The sequence below is a fragment of the Sinocyclocheilus grahami genome, unplaced genomic scaffold (assembly GCF_001515645.1).
Source record: "Sinocyclocheilus grahami isolate Dianchi unplaced genomic scaffold, SAMN03320097.WGS_v1.1 scaffold563.1, whole genome shotgun sequence".
NCBI lineage: Eukaryota > Metazoa > Chordata > Actinopteri > Cypriniformes > Cyprinidae > Sinocyclocheilus > Sinocyclocheilus grahami.
Genome location: NW_015505742.1, coordinates 644,842 through 662,954, shown reverse-complemented (window position 1 = coordinate 662,954; position 18,113 = coordinate 644,842). Strand labels below are relative to the sequence as shown.

General features: G+C 37.2%; 1 protein-coding gene across 1 annotated transcript in view; it reads right to left on the bottom strand.

Annotated features, from left to right (window-relative positions):
- Positions 1 to 18,113, bottom strand: part of LOC107556267 (Krueppel-like factor 7) — a 36,466-nt gene that overhangs the window by 5,984 nt on the left and 12,369 nt on the right. The window contains exon 3 of the mRNA XM_016239336.1: positions 16,751 to 16,874. Within this exon, the coding sequence (XP_016094822.1) occupies positions 16,751 to 16,874 (124 nt within the window). The remainder of the gene's footprint in view (positions 1 to 16,750; positions 16,875 to 18,113) is intronic.

The following is an 18,113-nucleotide window of genomic DNA, read 5'->3' as shown; positions in this document are numbered from 1 at the left end:
TTATTATTAATAATAATTATAGTAACATTTTATTGAGAACGTGAATGACTTTCCCCATGCAAAACTTGCTGCAATAATCTAGGATGTTCTGGGGCATTTTTATTCTGTCGCTATGGGGTTGCTAAGGTTGATTTGAGTGATTTTCCATGTGTTGCCATGTGGTCGCTAAAGGTTCTGGGTGGTTTTAGTCTGTTGGTATGTTGTTGAAATGGTTTCTGGGTGGTTGCTAGGGTGATCTGAATAGGTTTTATTGTGTTGTTATGGGTTCAGGGTAGTTGCTAGGGTGTTGCTATATAGTTGCTAAGGTTTTCTGACTGGTTTTTCACATCTTGCTATGGGGCTAGGGTGTTGCTACAGTATATGGTTGCTAGGGTCTTCTCATAATTTTTTTAATGTGCTGTAATGTTGTTGCTGTGTGTTTTGGGTGGTTGCTAGGGCATTTCAATATGGTTTCTATGATTCTCTGAGTTCTGGGTGGATTTGGTTTGTTACTATGTTGTAGCTATGGGTTGTGGGTGGTACTACGGCATTACTATATGGTTGCTATGTAGGGTCTTCTCAGTGGTTTTTAGTGTGTTTGCTTGGGTTCTGGGTGGTTGCGAAGGCATTGCTGTTAGTGAAAGTGAAAGTGACATGTGGCCTTTTTTTTGTGCTCTGCATTTAACCCATCCAAGTGCACACACACGGTAGTGAACACACACACACACCATGAACACACTCCCGGAGCAGTGGGCATCCAACGCTGCGGCGCCCGGGGAGCAGTTGGGGGTTTGGTGCCTTGCTCAAGGGTCTCACCTCAGTCGTGGTATTGAAGGTGGAGAGAGTGCTGGTTATTCACTCCCCCCCACCTTCAATTCCTGCCGGACCTGAGAGTCGAACCTGCGACCTTCAGGTTACAAGTCCGACTCTCTAACCATTAGGCCCCCCTGGTGTTTTGAGTAGTTTTTCTAGAGTAGTTTTGAGTATTTTTTTTTGTTATATGATTGCAGTGGGTTCTGGGTGGTTGCTATATAGTTGTTTATATGGTTGTTTTCTGAGTTTTTGCATGTTGCTATGGGGTTGTGGTGGGTTCTGAGTGGTTTCTAGGGTGTTGCTACAGTATATGGTTGCTAAGATCTTCTCAGTGGTTTTAGTGTGTTGTAATGTGGTTGCTAGGGGATTATGTGGTTGCTAGGGTTTCTAAGTGTTTTTTTTGCATGATGCTGTGGCGGCAATGTGTTCTGGGTGGTTGGTAGAGTGTTGCTACAGTATATGGTTGCTAGGGTCTTCTCAGTGGTTTTGGTGTTTTGTAATGTGGTTTCAATATGGTTGCTATGGTTCTCTGAGTGGTTGCTGGGTTCTGGGTGGATTTGGTCTTTTACTATGGGTTCTGGGTGGTTGCTAAGACATTATTATATGGTTGCTAGGGTGTTTTGAGTAGTTTGAGTGTGTTGTTATATGATTGCAGTGTGTTCTGGGTGGTTTCTATGGTGTTTCTATATGGTTGCTAGGATGTTCTAAGTGTTTTTTCACATGTTGCTATGGGGTTGCAGTCGGTTCTGAGTGGATACTAGGGCTTTTCTACAGTATATGGTTGCTAGGTTCTTCTACGTGGTTTTTAATGTGTTATTGCTGTGTGTTATGGGTGGTTGCTAGGGCGTTTCTATATGGTTGCTATGGTTCTCTGAGTGGTTGCTGGGTTCTGGGTGGGTTTGGTCTGTTACTACAGTATGTTGTACCTGTGGGTCGTGGGTGGTTGCTAAGTCATTATTATATGGTTTAAAGGTTGTTTTGAGTAGTTTTTCGTGTGTTGTTATATGATTGCAGATTTCTGGGTGGTTTGTAGGGTGTTGCTATATGGTTGTTAGGGTTTTCTGATTGTTTTGTGTGCGTCTTGGTATGTTGTTGCTAAGAGTTCTGGTGTTTGCTAGGATGTTTACTAGGTGGTTGTTCACTGGTTCTGGTAAAAATCTTTATATTAGCCAATGCTAATCAACCAAAACCAAATTCTGTGCAGGTTCTGAAAAGTTCTGGGAATTTAAAATCGTGACACTATGATAAAAGCCCCGTTGGGTGATAAGTAATGCATATTTGATTTAGTCAAATGAAGGCTGATTTGAATGAAAAGCTGTGTGTGAAGTGTGTCTCTCATGAGCAGCAGCAGCGGGTTTGGATCTCTGGAGACAGGTGTTGACTAATGAGGAGCTTTTTCTGAATCCAGCCATGATGATTAAGTGTTAATTACAACAGGTCAGCTTGACACATTTCCAATAATTGGAAATATTTTGGGGCTTTTTGATTTGCAGGACAACACAAAAGAATATATTAGTGTGCCTAATGAGATGTCTATTTAGCTCACCACTGACCCTCTTGACTTTCTGGTGTCTCCTTCAAGGACTATTCAGAGTTTAGAGAAAGAGCTACATCGACCAGATGAGTCGACCACATTGTCAGAATGTATTTTTGTCCTGTTTTCAGTACTCATGATCAATACATCAACTTTTGTCAACTAAACTTATATCTCTGAAAGGCTTTCTTTTCTCACAGTTATCTTTTTTATGTTTCGCTCAGAGGTGGAAGTTGATGTCCATATAGAAATTGTAATTATGTTGATAGGTTCTGCTCCTTTAAGTCCAAGTGAGAACCAAGTGAGTGTGATCATCAAACTTATAAACAGCTGCAGTCTGTTGTCACTGTGAGGTGAGTAACCAGATACAGAATTTATTCAGGAGCACTTTTAATGCTATTTCAACCTGTTTGCTCATGGGACTTTGTGGAAGGTTTATTCCCTTTTGAGATGCAAGTGTGGGCTGGATGTTTGGTGGAGAGTCTTTAAAAATAGCTTTTCAAAAATGTTTACATTTTGTAATTGTTCTTTTTATTGTAATTCCACAATAAATGTGACTTATGCTTTGCATAATCCTATTTATTTAAAGTGTCAACCATTCTAGTGTGACCTTTTTTAATTAATTCAATAATTTTTTTATATACAGATTTTAGTTGTACCAACCACTGCTACAAAATTAAAAGATGTCCTGTAATTTTAATTTAGTAACATATCATTGAAGTAATTATACATTTTTTTGTTTTGTAAATGTTGTAGATTTATAGTTATGTGGAGTTATGTAAAAATAACAAAAATGTATCAAAATTAAAATTAATTAATTAATCTTTTTTAGTATCATTATAATACAGTTATATTCTTTTAAAGTAAGTTGTCATGTAAATACCCCATGGCACATAAAAATGGTAAATATTCATAGTACATATCAAAGAAGGTATTTTATCTGATACCTGGTACTTTTTGTAGCTTACAGTTTATTTCTAAATGTCAAAGCAGTAATAAACAGTGTTGTTTTATAACAAATACAATATAAACCATTGTTAAATTAAACTAACCATGGTAACCCGAAGCCATTTATGGTTTTATATGTGGCTATACTGTGGTATGACTTCAAACATACCATAGTTAAAGGGGTCATATGATGTTGCTAAAAAGAACATTATTTTGTGTATTTGGTGTAATGCAATGTGTTTATGTCGGATTATAATGACTTATACTGTCTTTTTACGCGTTGCATTGCATCGCGCTGTGTAAACATAAAACCATGTCTGCATTTGTGATCGGAGAAACGACAAACAACAACCCCTACTCTACACTGCTCAAAACTCACGTTTGATTCGTCAGTGGCAAATTCTTTAAATATGAAAATGTACTTACAGTCTGTGAGTCAGAACAGCCGGCATTGTAGTCTACTCTTCCAGGATCAGGAAACAGTCCTCCAGAAAATGCGCTGCACACATCTGAATATTTGGGTTGAACTGTTCTGGAAAAGTGTTGTAAATACAACTTAACCACTGATTTCTAGTCGTGTCCTCTTTTGGAAGGCCAAACAAAGTAGTTTCGCTTTCACAACAAAACACACAGCGTCACACACTGCGGGCTTGAGTGAGGAACGGCCGGCGGATTCAACGAAGGAGCATCCGGCGGGCTTGCGGCAACCACATGTGACGACCCCTGGCTGGACTCTGCTTCGTCCACGGTGAAAGACGATCCGGCGATCCACAGAGCGAAGTTGATGTATTTCCTCAGCGACCAGCACGTATCAGCTCCAGGCATGACGGAGCGGATATCGTCCTCTTTTGGAAGGCCAAACAAAGTAGTTTCGCTTTCACAATGAAACACACAGCGCCTTCACGACATGGTGACAGCAACAATACTACAGCGAGAATAAAAGTTACACCTTCTTTCTTTGCGTGAACATTTGAGGGGCGTTATGCAAATCTTCCCACATCGTGACGTAGATATGTGGGGGCGTGTTAGAACGAGCCGTTTTAGGTAGGTGTGGTTGATTCTTAAATTTTAGAAAGAATATCTCTTTGGATTTGAGACTTTAGTCTTTGCAACTTTACAGATCTTCTTTATGTACCAAGAGCTTGTAAAACATTTTAAAGAGAAAGGAAAAATTGAAATCGCATAATATGACCCCTTTAAATTATGGTTACGATGCAAAATATATGGCTTAGCACACTGATCTAACGCTTTAGTTATAGTCAAAGTGTCGAGTAATAAAACAACACAATTGAATTACGCTCTCGTGTGAGTGAATCGAATGAATGAGGGATGACTACCGTAGTAAACCCTCTCAACCACACCAAGCTTGTTTATAATAAAGCTGTAGTGAGGAGCAAGATAAGCGGAGACGCTGAACTCTATTTCTAACTTGGCAGGCTTGTAAACACTGCCAAATGTGACAATAATGTCCCGTAACTGCTGCCAGCTGCCTGCCAGATACCTGACAGCTCTCAATGATTCTGCTGTTTCTCCGCCAATAGGGTTTGTAAGGCCTGTCCCGCTGCATTAAGAGCTCTGAAGCTTCCAGATTCTTCTCCCACTTTGAAAACGCACCCATAACGCTAGACTGAAGGCGTCCAAAAGAGCTTGTTTTGGTATTACCAAGGTGCAGCAGCTAAATCTCTGAGCGTTTCCAGGTTTTTAAGAAGGTAGTGAAGTTTCTCAGAGTTTGATGCTTCATCATCGTGAATGATCGCCACTTTATTGCTTCAAAGAATGAATGGGAAACCAAATAGTCACACTCCATAAACATAAGTTTGGTCGAACAAGTAGTTGACACTTGAAAAACACGATCCATTTGAAGAATAGGCCTACATTTCTTTTCAATCACACTGAGATTCTCAGTTAAAGGACTAATTCAATTAGACTAGAGAAGAATTCCCCCCTTTGTCTTGGTGCCTGGATGAATTAAGGTTTAAACAGACTTGATACGGACTGTCAGACTCCATTAGAAAACAGCAATCTGACAAAAAAAGAGAGGGAGTGAGAGCTGAGAGCTATGGCACAAAGCTACTAGTGCCAACGTTATTCAGGCTGTTGGTATAAATTAAACATTGACTATACTCGTACGACTGCCGGGACACAAACGCTCCACTGATTATATGCTGTCAGCGTGCAGCAAACACAGCCAGCAAAAGTGAAGGTCAAACATGTTGGGATTTAACATGAGAGAGAGAAAGACTTCACTCTACTGTTTGATTGATGCCGCTCTTTCATCCGACATCACCTTTCTTGCAGCTCTCCAAATATGAAATGATGCAAGAGATGAGCGACTGTATGACAGATTTGCCTACCTCAAATCCTTTTAAGGTTAGCACTACATTTTAGAAAAGAAACCAACTGAAAAAGAACATTTTAGAGACCGTTTGCACTTCAGAATATAAAACCTGCAATATATGACCGATGTTAAAAACACCTTGTGATGAGGAGTTATGACAATTTTGCTATACTTCAAATCATTTAGTTTGCATCAGACTCTGAAAAGAAACTGCACAGCTCCAGACTGAAAAAAAAAAAGATTAAGGGACAATTAGCAGCTAAACTGAAGCATTTAGGTAATTGTGTGCATAACTTGTTCACCTTTTAACACCAGTCACTGGTGTGCGCTGCTATTACTGTTTAATATTACACATTTTAGTTACTAAACTTACTAAAATTTAGTATATAGATGATTAAATAGTTCAACTTTAATAATACTGTCATACAAGTAATCCTGATTGTATACACTCTAAAAAATGCTGGGTTGTTTCAACCCAACTTTGGGTAAAATATGGACTAACCCAACTTTTGGGTTAAAAAATTAAATGTAAAAATTTAACCCAACGGTTGGGTTAGTCCATATTTGACCCAATGTTGGGTTGAAACAACCCAGCATTTTCTAGAGTGTATTTGTGCCATAAACACGTTCAATGACTGTGCCTGTTTGAAAAAAAAACTATTGGACTTATTTAAGAATACAATTTATCAGTGTTTTTAATATACACTGTTGTATGAGCAACAATTAAACAAAACAATTTGGATCTCACGATAAAGTTCCCGGTTCACTTCGAATCAGAAATAACCGACAAATGACTCGCGATTCGTTTTGCTGCTTGATATTGCATACTGGTGTGTCTTACCATATTATGTTAGTGTATTATCTTAATTACGCATGCACTGGTTTGTAATGCAAAAAGTTTTACCGTTTACTGCACGTTGTTATTCTTCTCATCATTTCCCTATAGTGGCTAATGAACCGGAAATCTCGCCCATAGGCTTACGTCCGCTTTTAGGAAGTAAAAAATAATAATTTTGTTATAAGCCTCAAATCACCCATCCACACCCACCCCCCCACCCTAGTTTCTGACCAAATGTCAAATTTTATCGTTTACAATTATTGTCGCAATCTTTTTAGTCACAGTCTGGTCCCGTGAACATGTAGTGGATTCAGAATCAGCGACGCTTGTTCCATCATGAGGTCCGATTTCCTCTGTGCCAGAAAAGCACTACGCCATCACTGTATATGTGTGATATGATGAGATGTGAAATCAGAGAACAGGTCAGCGCAGATATAGGGCAATGTGTGTATTTCTTTGTGTGTGTCTCTGTGCTGACATTTGATCGTGATGAATTTTAAAGCAGGATCAAGGGGTAGCGACAGTCTAGGGCAGTTCATGAAGACAGTGGGAGGTATCGGTGCTTTATATGTATGTGCAGATCAGGACCACACTGAATCACACAGTGGGATCAGAAGGCCTTGGGGTTGAAGGGCAGTGTGTTTAGTCTATGCAGTCAGTGTGGGGTATGTTTTTATGTATGTGTGATCAAAGCAGTGGTTATGAAACTCCACCCCCTCTCGGCCAGGCCAGTATTCACCTAGCTATTGCGAGCATTCAGTAAGAAAAAACAACAACCTTGGTATTAAAATTTCCACATTGTAAATATAGCCTACTATTTAGACTCACAGAAAGAGGTGCATGTCCTTTGCACTCTTATGGATTAGTTTAGACTAATTGCTAAGAATGCATGTTCACACTTGAAAAAGTTGTTTACTAGTTGGGTGAATCTGAAGAAAACACCAGTGACAAATGGCATAAAGGAAATAAACAGATTTTTTTTAATGCATCACAAAGTTTTACTTTCTAGATGTTGACTGTTGAGTTTTTCTTGCAGTTCTCATTATTTATTTCTTTTTATTTTGTATTACTACTTTCAGTGGCAATTCTCATTATTCCATCACATATTTTTTTTCTAAATGCCAAATGTCACATTAATATACATTTATATTCATATTAAATGTAAAGTAATTTAACACAACTTAATCTGAAATATAATTTTATAACTATCATTCATACAAATATATGAAAGTTTTATTTGAGATATTGTAGAACTGTCCACTCACACAAACACAGACATACATAATATTTAATAATAATATTAAATAATATTTCATATAAAAAAAAATGGTCACAATGCCAAAATATATGTTTTTCTTTTGTGGTGAAATATGACCTCAGGTTTGTGATATATTTACCTATTATTTCTAAAAACCTGTGTATTTCTACAGCAACTGATTGCATTTCTCATCAGAACTGCCATCTTCAGTCATTTGTGCAAAGTCAGTTCTTATCATAGCATAAGATACACATTACGAGACAGAAATTAGTTACAAAGAGCCCAGACGACTCAAAGCAAACGTCTTCAGAGTACAATTAAAGCAAACTCCACAACTGGGTTGTGTGGTATTATCTCTCCAGTCAGTGTCTTTGATCAGCGCATCCCTCCAGCCCCCCTGTTTCCAGGCAGTAAAGCCCCCAGAGCTGCTCTCCTCTGTCATTTTCTCTCCTTACACATCCTCCAACCCCCTCTCCCCCAGCTTCTAGGAAATATTTCTCCCGGGACTGTCTTTGTTTAAAGCAAATAGGCAGAATCCAAGCCAAAAGCAGAAAATGAGCGCTTCCATTCATATAGACGCACTGATGCTGGTTCTGAGGCCAAGAGCTGACTAAGCCAAGGCAATGCTGAGTAAATCTTTTGCATGCAACCTGCTGCTATTTGAAAGCAAGAATAGAAGATTATTATTCATTTTGCTCTGTATATACCTATATTTTATACGCCAATAGAATACTGTATTTTGGCTTTCATCTCGCAAACACATGTCATATTTCAACCTAAGATCAAAGAAAAAGAATAATACATTGTTTGCATAAAGAAAACGAAGCCTGCTATTAAAGACCGTCAAGATCTGTTGCATTTTGACGTAATTGTCATGATAATTAAACTGTCAAATTCTCATAGTGTGTGTGTAAAAATATATAAAATTATACATTTAAAATTGTACATAATAACATATTTAAAATATATTACAATTATATATTTAAAAATTGTACATATTATAAAATAACAACGCACATATTATACAGTTTAAATCTGTTCTTTCTGGTTTATTTATTATAGTAATGAGAATGAGATTGTTTTGAACTATGGTAATGAGAATTGGGGTTTAAAATGTGCTTAATGAAACTAATGCTATAATGGTCTTCATTTTCATTTTCAGAAAGCAAAATCTAATTTATTATTCTCTTTGTCTTGATTTTGGGGTGAAATATGACTTGCACATGATCTGGACAGCAGGTTTTGTGTGATTCACTATTTCAGTGAAAGGAACATCATATTCAGAGATTTTTCTCTATTGCAAATGGATTCGCAGTCCCCAAAGCACTCTAGACATGAACCATCATGTCAATGTAATTGTAAAATGATAGGCAATAAGTCAGACAGATACAAGTGAATGAATCGTAAGATGAGGGTGCCCGTTTCAATTATGTACATTAGTTATAGATGAGGAACCTTTTGGGAATAACCCATACCGAATACATTTGCAGAATTAATACACTGTGCAAGGCCATTTTCTTGTACGTAATTGCACCCTAATTATCCATTAGTTATTGAATTACCCTTTTATCTGTTTGTCACGGGCAAAGGCTTAATAAATGGAAGAGAAATCATCAACTTGGTTATCAACCCTCCAAATTTGCAACACAGCGAGTGAGGGAAAATACAGCGAGAGAGGGATGAGAGAGACTGCACTACAGTGGCAGAGAAAGATGGAGACTGACAGAGAGAGATAAAGAGGCATAGATGGAGAGATGGAGAGAAAGATGCATACATGTATTCATGAGCATCTTCGGGTTGTAATTAAGAATCAAATAGCTACAAGGAAGCCATTAGTTTATTAAGTGTAAGATTTTTACTTTTCTCTCTCTGCTGATGCACAGCAATCGGGGAAATTATTTTGCAAATGATTTTAACTATGAAGGGTCCCCCCCCCCCCCCAAACATCCTGTTCCATTTATCTATATAATTTATATTGTACTGTGAATTGTGGATGTGGATTCAGAGTTTGCTTATTTGAAACAGAATTTAAAAAAAACATATATATACACTGAACAAAATTATAAACGCAACACTATTGTTTTTCACACACACGCGCACACACACACATATGGTTCCATGCATGGTTGTGGATTCAGAGTTTGCTTACCTTAAATCATATGAAACAGAATCCAACCACAAAAATAAAACCAAACATTTTTAAGCAATTGGCATTTGGAAAATTACTTTTTTTTGATCCCATTAGAATAATTTATTATTTTAGGTTCTAAATGATAGAAATTCCATTAGCAGTATACATTCCTTATTGAAATGGACGTAGAATTATTCCAAGACATTCCGACTCTAAAATGAGTTAAAAATAACAAGGAGACTACAATATCAGTAAGATTCTACCATTTATTACACATAATGACATTCTTAAATAAAAATGCTTCACTTAACAGTTCTTGCATAGATATATTACAATACCAATTTAAAAAAGAATTATGAAACAAACCAGTAACAAAAATAAACTCTTTTCCTTTTTCCTTAATAAAGAACATTGTCATACTAACATCATATAATACAAATAATATATGCAAACACTTTTTACAGCAAATAAAACAAAAAACATAAAAATAAAAAACGGCATAAATATAGGAGCAAAGTGGAAAGCATGAAATGCCAGCGAAAAGCAGAAGGATCGAAACAGATTTAATTTACAACAGGAAGTGTGGAAAACTACGCTACGAGTGCAACGAACATTGGAAATCACTCTATTTATCAGCTTCATACCATCCATTTGAAAGCTTTTAGCACAGCGTTTTGAGCAATAGAAGGGTACAAAGAAAACAATGCTTCAGATGTCTAGTGAGCGAATGGAGACCAGCGGCTAACGTGAACGTACAGACGAATGCGTCAATCCAAAAACAATGTGCAGACTTCTAAAACGGACTAATCATAGCATCACGAGATGTGAAATGCATTCAAACTCCTAATTTAGTGTTCCCTGCATGTTTAGTAGTGTCTCAGCTCATGCCACATCTTTAGGTTGGAACTTTTACATTGTCGAATGTAAAAACGTTCCTGCAAGTGTGCATCGGTAATTACAAATAATTGCATTATCCCATCAAAAAGGTCAGTTAGTTGTCTGCGATTTAAAAGCTGTTTAAGTGGGTAACATACAAGGTTTATACACACTTGAGAGAAACTAAAGACAGTGCACATAAAACAAGCCCTAAAAAGCAGACAACGAGCTGCTCTATGGGGTTTCTCAGGACCATTAAGACAAACTCATTAGCTAGTTTTTGCCAAGGTAACATCCCTAATCGGTCCGGCTGGAGAATGTTAAAGAAGGATTTTAGGAAAAAGGTGCACTTAAAGTGAACAAATGGTCAAAAGTCCACAAGGAAAACTACTAGTGAACATCATATATCTAGATTCACAGAATGCAATAACTTGACAAGCTCAATGAGAAGTCTTGTAATGTGAACACTGTTTCTATCCCATGAGCATCCAGGTACATTGTGAATCCTCACAAAACCTGACGAGAAATGCCTAGGTCATATTTCACCTAAAATTACCTGTTAAGAAGCCTATTTAAAGATTATTTTGCATTGTGACAATATTGTCATGACTGTTTATGCACATTTTATCCCCAACTCTCGCTCTCTCTCTCTATATATAATATTTTAAAATATACATATTAAGCTTTAGCGTTAGTTCTGGCAGGTCACGTGAGTCAAGCTTGCATCAGCTGATTCTCAGCTGATCACATCTACCTATAGGAATACGACACCTATCGCGGCATTCCTATATAAGCTGTATTCAGTATTATTCAGCAGTTTTTCAGCTTGCTTCAGAGCAAATTACCCTCCTCCATCCCCAGCTCCACCTTTTGCCACAGTCAGGACTTAGCTTTCTGATATTCCTTGCTAATCAGACTCCTTTATCTTGAATAAAGTGTTACACTTAAATATCATTGAGTACATTAATGATATCTGCCTTGTTCTGTTCTGTTAACCCTGGGGGGGGGGGGTTATTATTGCTGCTCTCCCTGCTCATTCATGACAGGCTGCATGGATGGGCAGGGAGGTTTTTTGCCCAGAACAGAACCATACCGCCAAACCAAACTATGCTAAGTATCTATCATTTTGACGATAGTGGTCCTGACAGAAATATAGTTATTAGATTTTATATTATTTATTAAATATATTCCATATTTAAATTTACATTTAAATGTTAAATTTAAAGCTGCAGGCCATAGGTTTTGCTTCTTTGTCGCCATCTCTGTTTGAAACATGTGAATTATTCCTTCATCAACATGCATTTGTGTAGATCTTCATGCATGAGCCACAGTGGGATCTATCTTGAGCAGATCAGGCCTTTCCGGGGTCTGAATGATTGCATAAGTGCAGGGCCGTCCACAATCAAACAACCTTACATTCAGGAACACTTTCCATCCCACACTTGATTGTACGTTGTAATTTAAACCTCACTTTTACTATACAATTTACACACTGTACAGCTGTTTTTACCGGGAACACAAGGCAGATATGTAATGTGTAAGAAAAAATATACATCACAAAGTCTAAACATGTAGATGTCTCCTGCAGGACCAGTGAAACACAATGCACACCTTTCTTATGATGCTTCCATCCGTGCAAACTAAAATAACTGATGGGAAATGTCTGTCCGGACAGTTTTTCGGGACATACTGTGATGCATTTACAAATTTCTAAACGTTGTGATTGCAAATCTCTGCCTTGAATGATGGAAGTCATTATTCTGTAGTGAAGTCCGCAGATAAACCATGGTGCTTTTCTCATTTCATGCTAGTCCTAGAAATCCCGAAGGAACCCAAGTTTATGGGATAACGTTTCATGAGTCATAAATAATGTTGAGGAATGCTCAAAACGTGTGCAAACAACAACATTGCTTTACTTCTTTTCGCCACTAAAAGTTTGCGTTTCTATAGAAATTAAGTCCACCTCAGATGCGGTCTGTGCCAGTGTAGAATCCACTACTCTTCGCTTGTGCATATGGCAGTTTTTTTTTTTTTTGGTCCATTTTTATTTCTTTTTCTTTTTCTATTTTGTACACATCCACAGGAGAAAAGCAAAAAAGAAGTCTTCTGAATTATATAACATAGTCATCATTCAAAAAGATCTCTTCTTTATTTTTATTTCCCCTAAGACATATGCTTTCATGCTAAGTCTCACCTGTCCTGGAACGGCAAGGGGAGGAACACAAATTGGGAAATCAAGGGGTGTGTTTTTGGCAGGATCGGACAGATGGCAGATCAAGCCACTGCCAGGAGGCACCAAACCAGCTGGTGTACCTCCACCCTCTTCCACACCCCCACCCCACTGTTCTGACAGGGGGTCCGGACACGGTCGGGCCGGATTAAGAAGGGGCCTGAGGGCCACGACTACAGGTCTAGCATCTCGGTCTACTGTATTTACTGTTCAGACGAGACAGGGAGCCCCTCCGCATGCTGCTCTCCACTGTTCCTGTCAACTCCATCATTGTAATGGTAATCCGGGGCTCCCTCGACAACGGCAGAATGGATTCCCCAAGGTGTACAAGCAGCCAGGATGACAAGAGAGGGCGGAGCTGAGATACGCAAGTCTAACAAGCATGAAGGACCTATTTATACATCAAAGCGAAGACGAGTTAAGATTCACTTCAGAGGTGGAAGCTCTTGGTCAATACCAGGAGGCAACTGTCTCGCAGGCACTGCGCCCAAATTGAAAATGTTCTGAAAGAAAGCACAGATCTGCGTGCTTAGCTTTGAACCCAAATGGAAATGCATACTTTCTTATATTTTATGATGTTTGTGTTTTATGAAATAAAAGTACTTCCATGTAAAGTATGTTGGAACATTTAGAGCGTACCAGCATGCATTTGCATTGATTACAGCTTTTGTGTGGAGCGTTCTGAATATTTCAGTTTAGTAATGTCTAAGACAGTACTGTTATTGCTGGAACTAAGTTAACAATATCTGAAAACACAATTGGTTTAGATGTTTTCAGGTAAAGAATATCGTTGCTTGTTCACGTGACTGATGATGGATTATCAAAAGGCTCGAGAAATGGTGATTCCTGAGAAATATTTTAAATGGTCAGCCGGGTCCAGGTCGGGTCCCAGGGTCTGTTTATCATTGTGTGAAATACCCGAGTCGATCGGAGAACACTGCACCCACCAGTGATCAGTGTCAGTCAGCACTTTGCGTGTGTTTTGTAACTTGCAACTTGTAAAATTAGGATGAGAAAAGTGTGATCGGGCAATAAGAAAAAATTTGCGTGACCTCAGCCGCCAGAGGCAGTGCGCGGGCGGAGTTAATGTTAGTAGGCTACTGCAAGCGGACGATGATCATGGATTCCTACATGAGTGATGTGAAAAAAAAGCTGAAACAAAACTGAAGAGACGTTTGTGTTATTGAACATGCACACAGTAAAGTGTAACGCTCTTCTTGTTCTGTGCATTTTTTGCAAAAAAATAATTGCTCCGAGTTTTTATTACAACCAACAAAAAGTATTGTTATTGTAGTTCAAAAGGGTAAACGCAACAGTCGAACTTGACTCGAGATGTAAAAAAAAAAAGCATTAGTCATCCGTCACCAACCGTGACACCAAGTAGACTTTTGAAGCTGGAATAATGAGTGGATTAAGAAGGTTCTTTCAGTCGGCAAGAGAGAAGAACAGCCTAACATCGATGGAAATTTATTGGCAAGGAGGATTGTATGCATCGCAGTCAAGGAGAAGGCTACTATCAGTAGTTAAGCCAAAAAGGTTTTTTTTTCCCGCAACTTGTTTATTGACTTGTTAATAGCAGTTTGCTGTGCAATATGTGCCGATCGGGTGCAGTCGGGTCTGTGTGTTCCCAGCCGGGTTCGGGTCCCACTTAAAAAAAAAAAAACGGGTCCGGGTCGGTTCCGTGCAGCACATTTACTGGTCTCTTCGGGTTCGGGTATGAATTTTTGGACCCGTGAAGACCTCTAATATATAGTACAATGCAATGCTGGAAATCAAATAAATAAGTGTCTCTTTCTTTGGACGAGTTTGTTCTGTGTTATCTTGTCAAACAGATTCACTAGAATGAATTCGACCTCTCAATTCAACATAAGACAGAAATAAATATTTTAGGACATTTTAGCTTCCACAACACTAATGTAAATGTATTGGAGAAGAAATGCAACAGATGACTCTACTTGTCACTCACCACGTTCAATCTGAAAGCTTGTCTACAAGACCTGGTGAATACAGAGAAACCATTGTCTGAATAGCAGATGTTTTTAATCATTAAGCTACATCTACTGGCACAGGTGACAGGTGGACCATCTTGGATAGAGATTTGAAAATGAAAAGATGAAAATGCCAAGACTATTCATCACATTTTTAGACCCAGGACACCTGTGTTAGATTTTGCCATTAAAAATAATGTTTAAGATATAAATCAGGTTACACAAATTGCTGACCAAATATTCCCAAAATCCCTTCAAGGTGCTAGAACTAAACGAAGCTTTTGTTTGGATTAGTTTTTATTATTGAAATTACAAAATACTGAAGTATCATAAAATATTCGTTTTTTAAATTAATTATAAATAATTATAATATATTAATTAATTATATAACTATTACTTGTTTATGCATTTTTTACATTTAATTTTTTTATATTTTATAATATTTATAATTACAAAATAGTATTTTTGCATTAATATATACAGATAAACTGTCTACCTTAGGTGCTGGTTATCATTAAATTGTCTTGCTGTGTACATTTTAGAAATTAATATTACATGTACATGTCTCTTCATACAAAGATTACAAAACTAAACAGGTATTCAAGGGCAGGCTTTAAGATGGTTTAGATCCTACCTGTCCGATCGCTAACACTTTGTTTATTTAAACGGGGAGTTATCGCAATTATCACCAGTAAAGTACGGAGTGCCACAAGGATCTGTCCTAGGTCCTCTGCTATTTTCAATATACATGTTGCCCTTTGGTAATATTATTAGAAAATACGGGATTAGTTTCCATTGTTATGCTGATGATACTCAACTATATATCTCAGATGACCAGATGAAACTTCTAAATGATCTAAGCTAACAGAGTGTGTTAAAAATTTAAAAGATTGGATGACTAATAATTTTCTCCTATTAAATTCGGATAAGATAAAGATATTACTTACTGGACCAAAAAAAGAGTACACAGAATCTCTTGGATTACAATTTGCATCTAGACGGATGTACTGTTGTTCGAGGTTCAGACACACTCTCTCTGTTTAAATCTAGATTAAAGACACATCTCTTTGGCCAAGCATTCAAATAATGCATCTCATAATCTTGTACTGCAGTTATATCTGATCAAATGCACATTACTATTCTTTAGCTTGGGTTAAACAAATCAATTTTGCTTGGTTGGAACAGCAGCTACGCTAATTATGTCTCTATTTGTTTCTCTGTTTCTGTAATTAGTATTTACACAAGCTTCAGTCTGGATCCAGAACACCTGAGAAGAGATGATGCAAACCCCTCAGAGGACCTCAGATGATGCCAACCATGAAACAACATACAGAACTACCACATTTTGCTATGAGTTTGATTGCAACATATAATAACTGCTGTTAATAGTGTTCGTTGTCTGTTTGATTACGTCTTTAATTGATTTTTCCGCACATTTCTGCCATATGTACATTAACTGACAGTCACCACTGATAAGCTACTACTAAATATATTGTATATTGTATATAATTTTCTGTAAAGCTGCTTTGCAACGATTTGTATTGTGAAAAGCTCTATACAAATAAACTTGAATTGAATTTAACTGAATCATATTGCATGTATGATAATTATACAACAATGAAAAAGGTTTAAAATAAAAATAAATAAATAATTTGAAGAATAGCATTGTCACTGCTTGATGTCATGTCACACTTATATTATGAAGTTCAATTTTATCATATGAGGTATAATAAGTTATAATATGAAGTTTAAAAAATGTGACATATCAGCTAGCATTTGTAATCGTCACACAGTGATTGTCTGGTGTTTTGACTCACCTGTCGCAGTGATTGCACTTGAAAGGCTTGGCGCCGGTATGTTTGCGGTAGTGCCTCGTCAGCTCATCGCTTCTCGCGAACCGCCATTCACAGCCTTCCCATGAGCACTTGTACGGCTTCTCCCCTGATAAGGACACACAAACAGATGCACACACACCTGATTAAAAATGCACTTTCTTCCTCGTGGGGCCTTGAAATCAGCGACTCGGTCCAGCCAGCCGTCTAATTCATTTGTTTTAAGTTGATTAGGCTATCGGAAGAGTGTTGACACAATTGGAGTTTATGAAATACATGATCGTCATTAGAGCGCACAGCTGTTGGACCAAATGAACTCGCACTCGATGAGCTTCCAATGAGTTCTTCACTGCGTTTAACAGATGTGAGAGGCTGCGTTCACATTTTTGATGTTGTATGTTTTCGTTGTGGATGGGAGCTGCCTTGTAGGAGAGCTGTTGTTCGTATGGGGTCTCATCGCTCGTTCATTAGCGCACTGAAGGGAACGTATGAAATGGGGGGCAGGCAGAGTTTATTTGGATCTCTGGGAGAGGTGATAATTGGAGTAGTAATGATGGGTAATGGGGAGGAACCTCATATTTACTGTCAACCAGCTGGCCCCGTCTCCACTGTTTGCCACATCTACAAATCTTCTGAAACAAGACTGTGGCTTCATATAAATTGCTTAACGATAAAATAAGTCAGATTTTCATGCAAGCACAGCTCCAAAATTTAACTAGCGGTTATTAAATCAACATGAACTCAAATGTGAAATCAAAATTGATCCTATTTACTATCTTAATACATGTTACTCTACAAAAAAAAAACATAAAAAAAGATTATTTTTTTAATAAAAAAAAATTCAAGCAACATTAATTTTTACTGACATGATATAATGTTAACACAGAACCAAGTAGTTTCAGGTAGGAAGTACTAGCATTTACAACACATTTGTTTTACCCATGCGATTGATTGATTGAAAATGATCATTCATTCCTTAATTTATTCAAGTTTATATATATATATATATATATAATTTTTTTTTAAAGCTTATTTATTAATTTATTTTAAAAGCCTATTTAGTTGTTTATTTTAAATAACCTTTCATTTATTCATTAGGTTATTAGATTATTAGGTTATTCAAAGCATATGTAGTTATTTGTTTATTTTAAAATGGTTATTTTATTTATTTATTTATTAGGTTATTTATTTAAAACGATTTATTTATTTATTTATTTTAAAAGCATATACATACATATTAAGTTATCTGTTTATTTGAAATGTTCTTTATTTATTAGGTTACCTATTTATTTATTTATATATAAAGACTATTTATTTGTTTTAAAAGCCTATTTAGTTATTTGTTTAT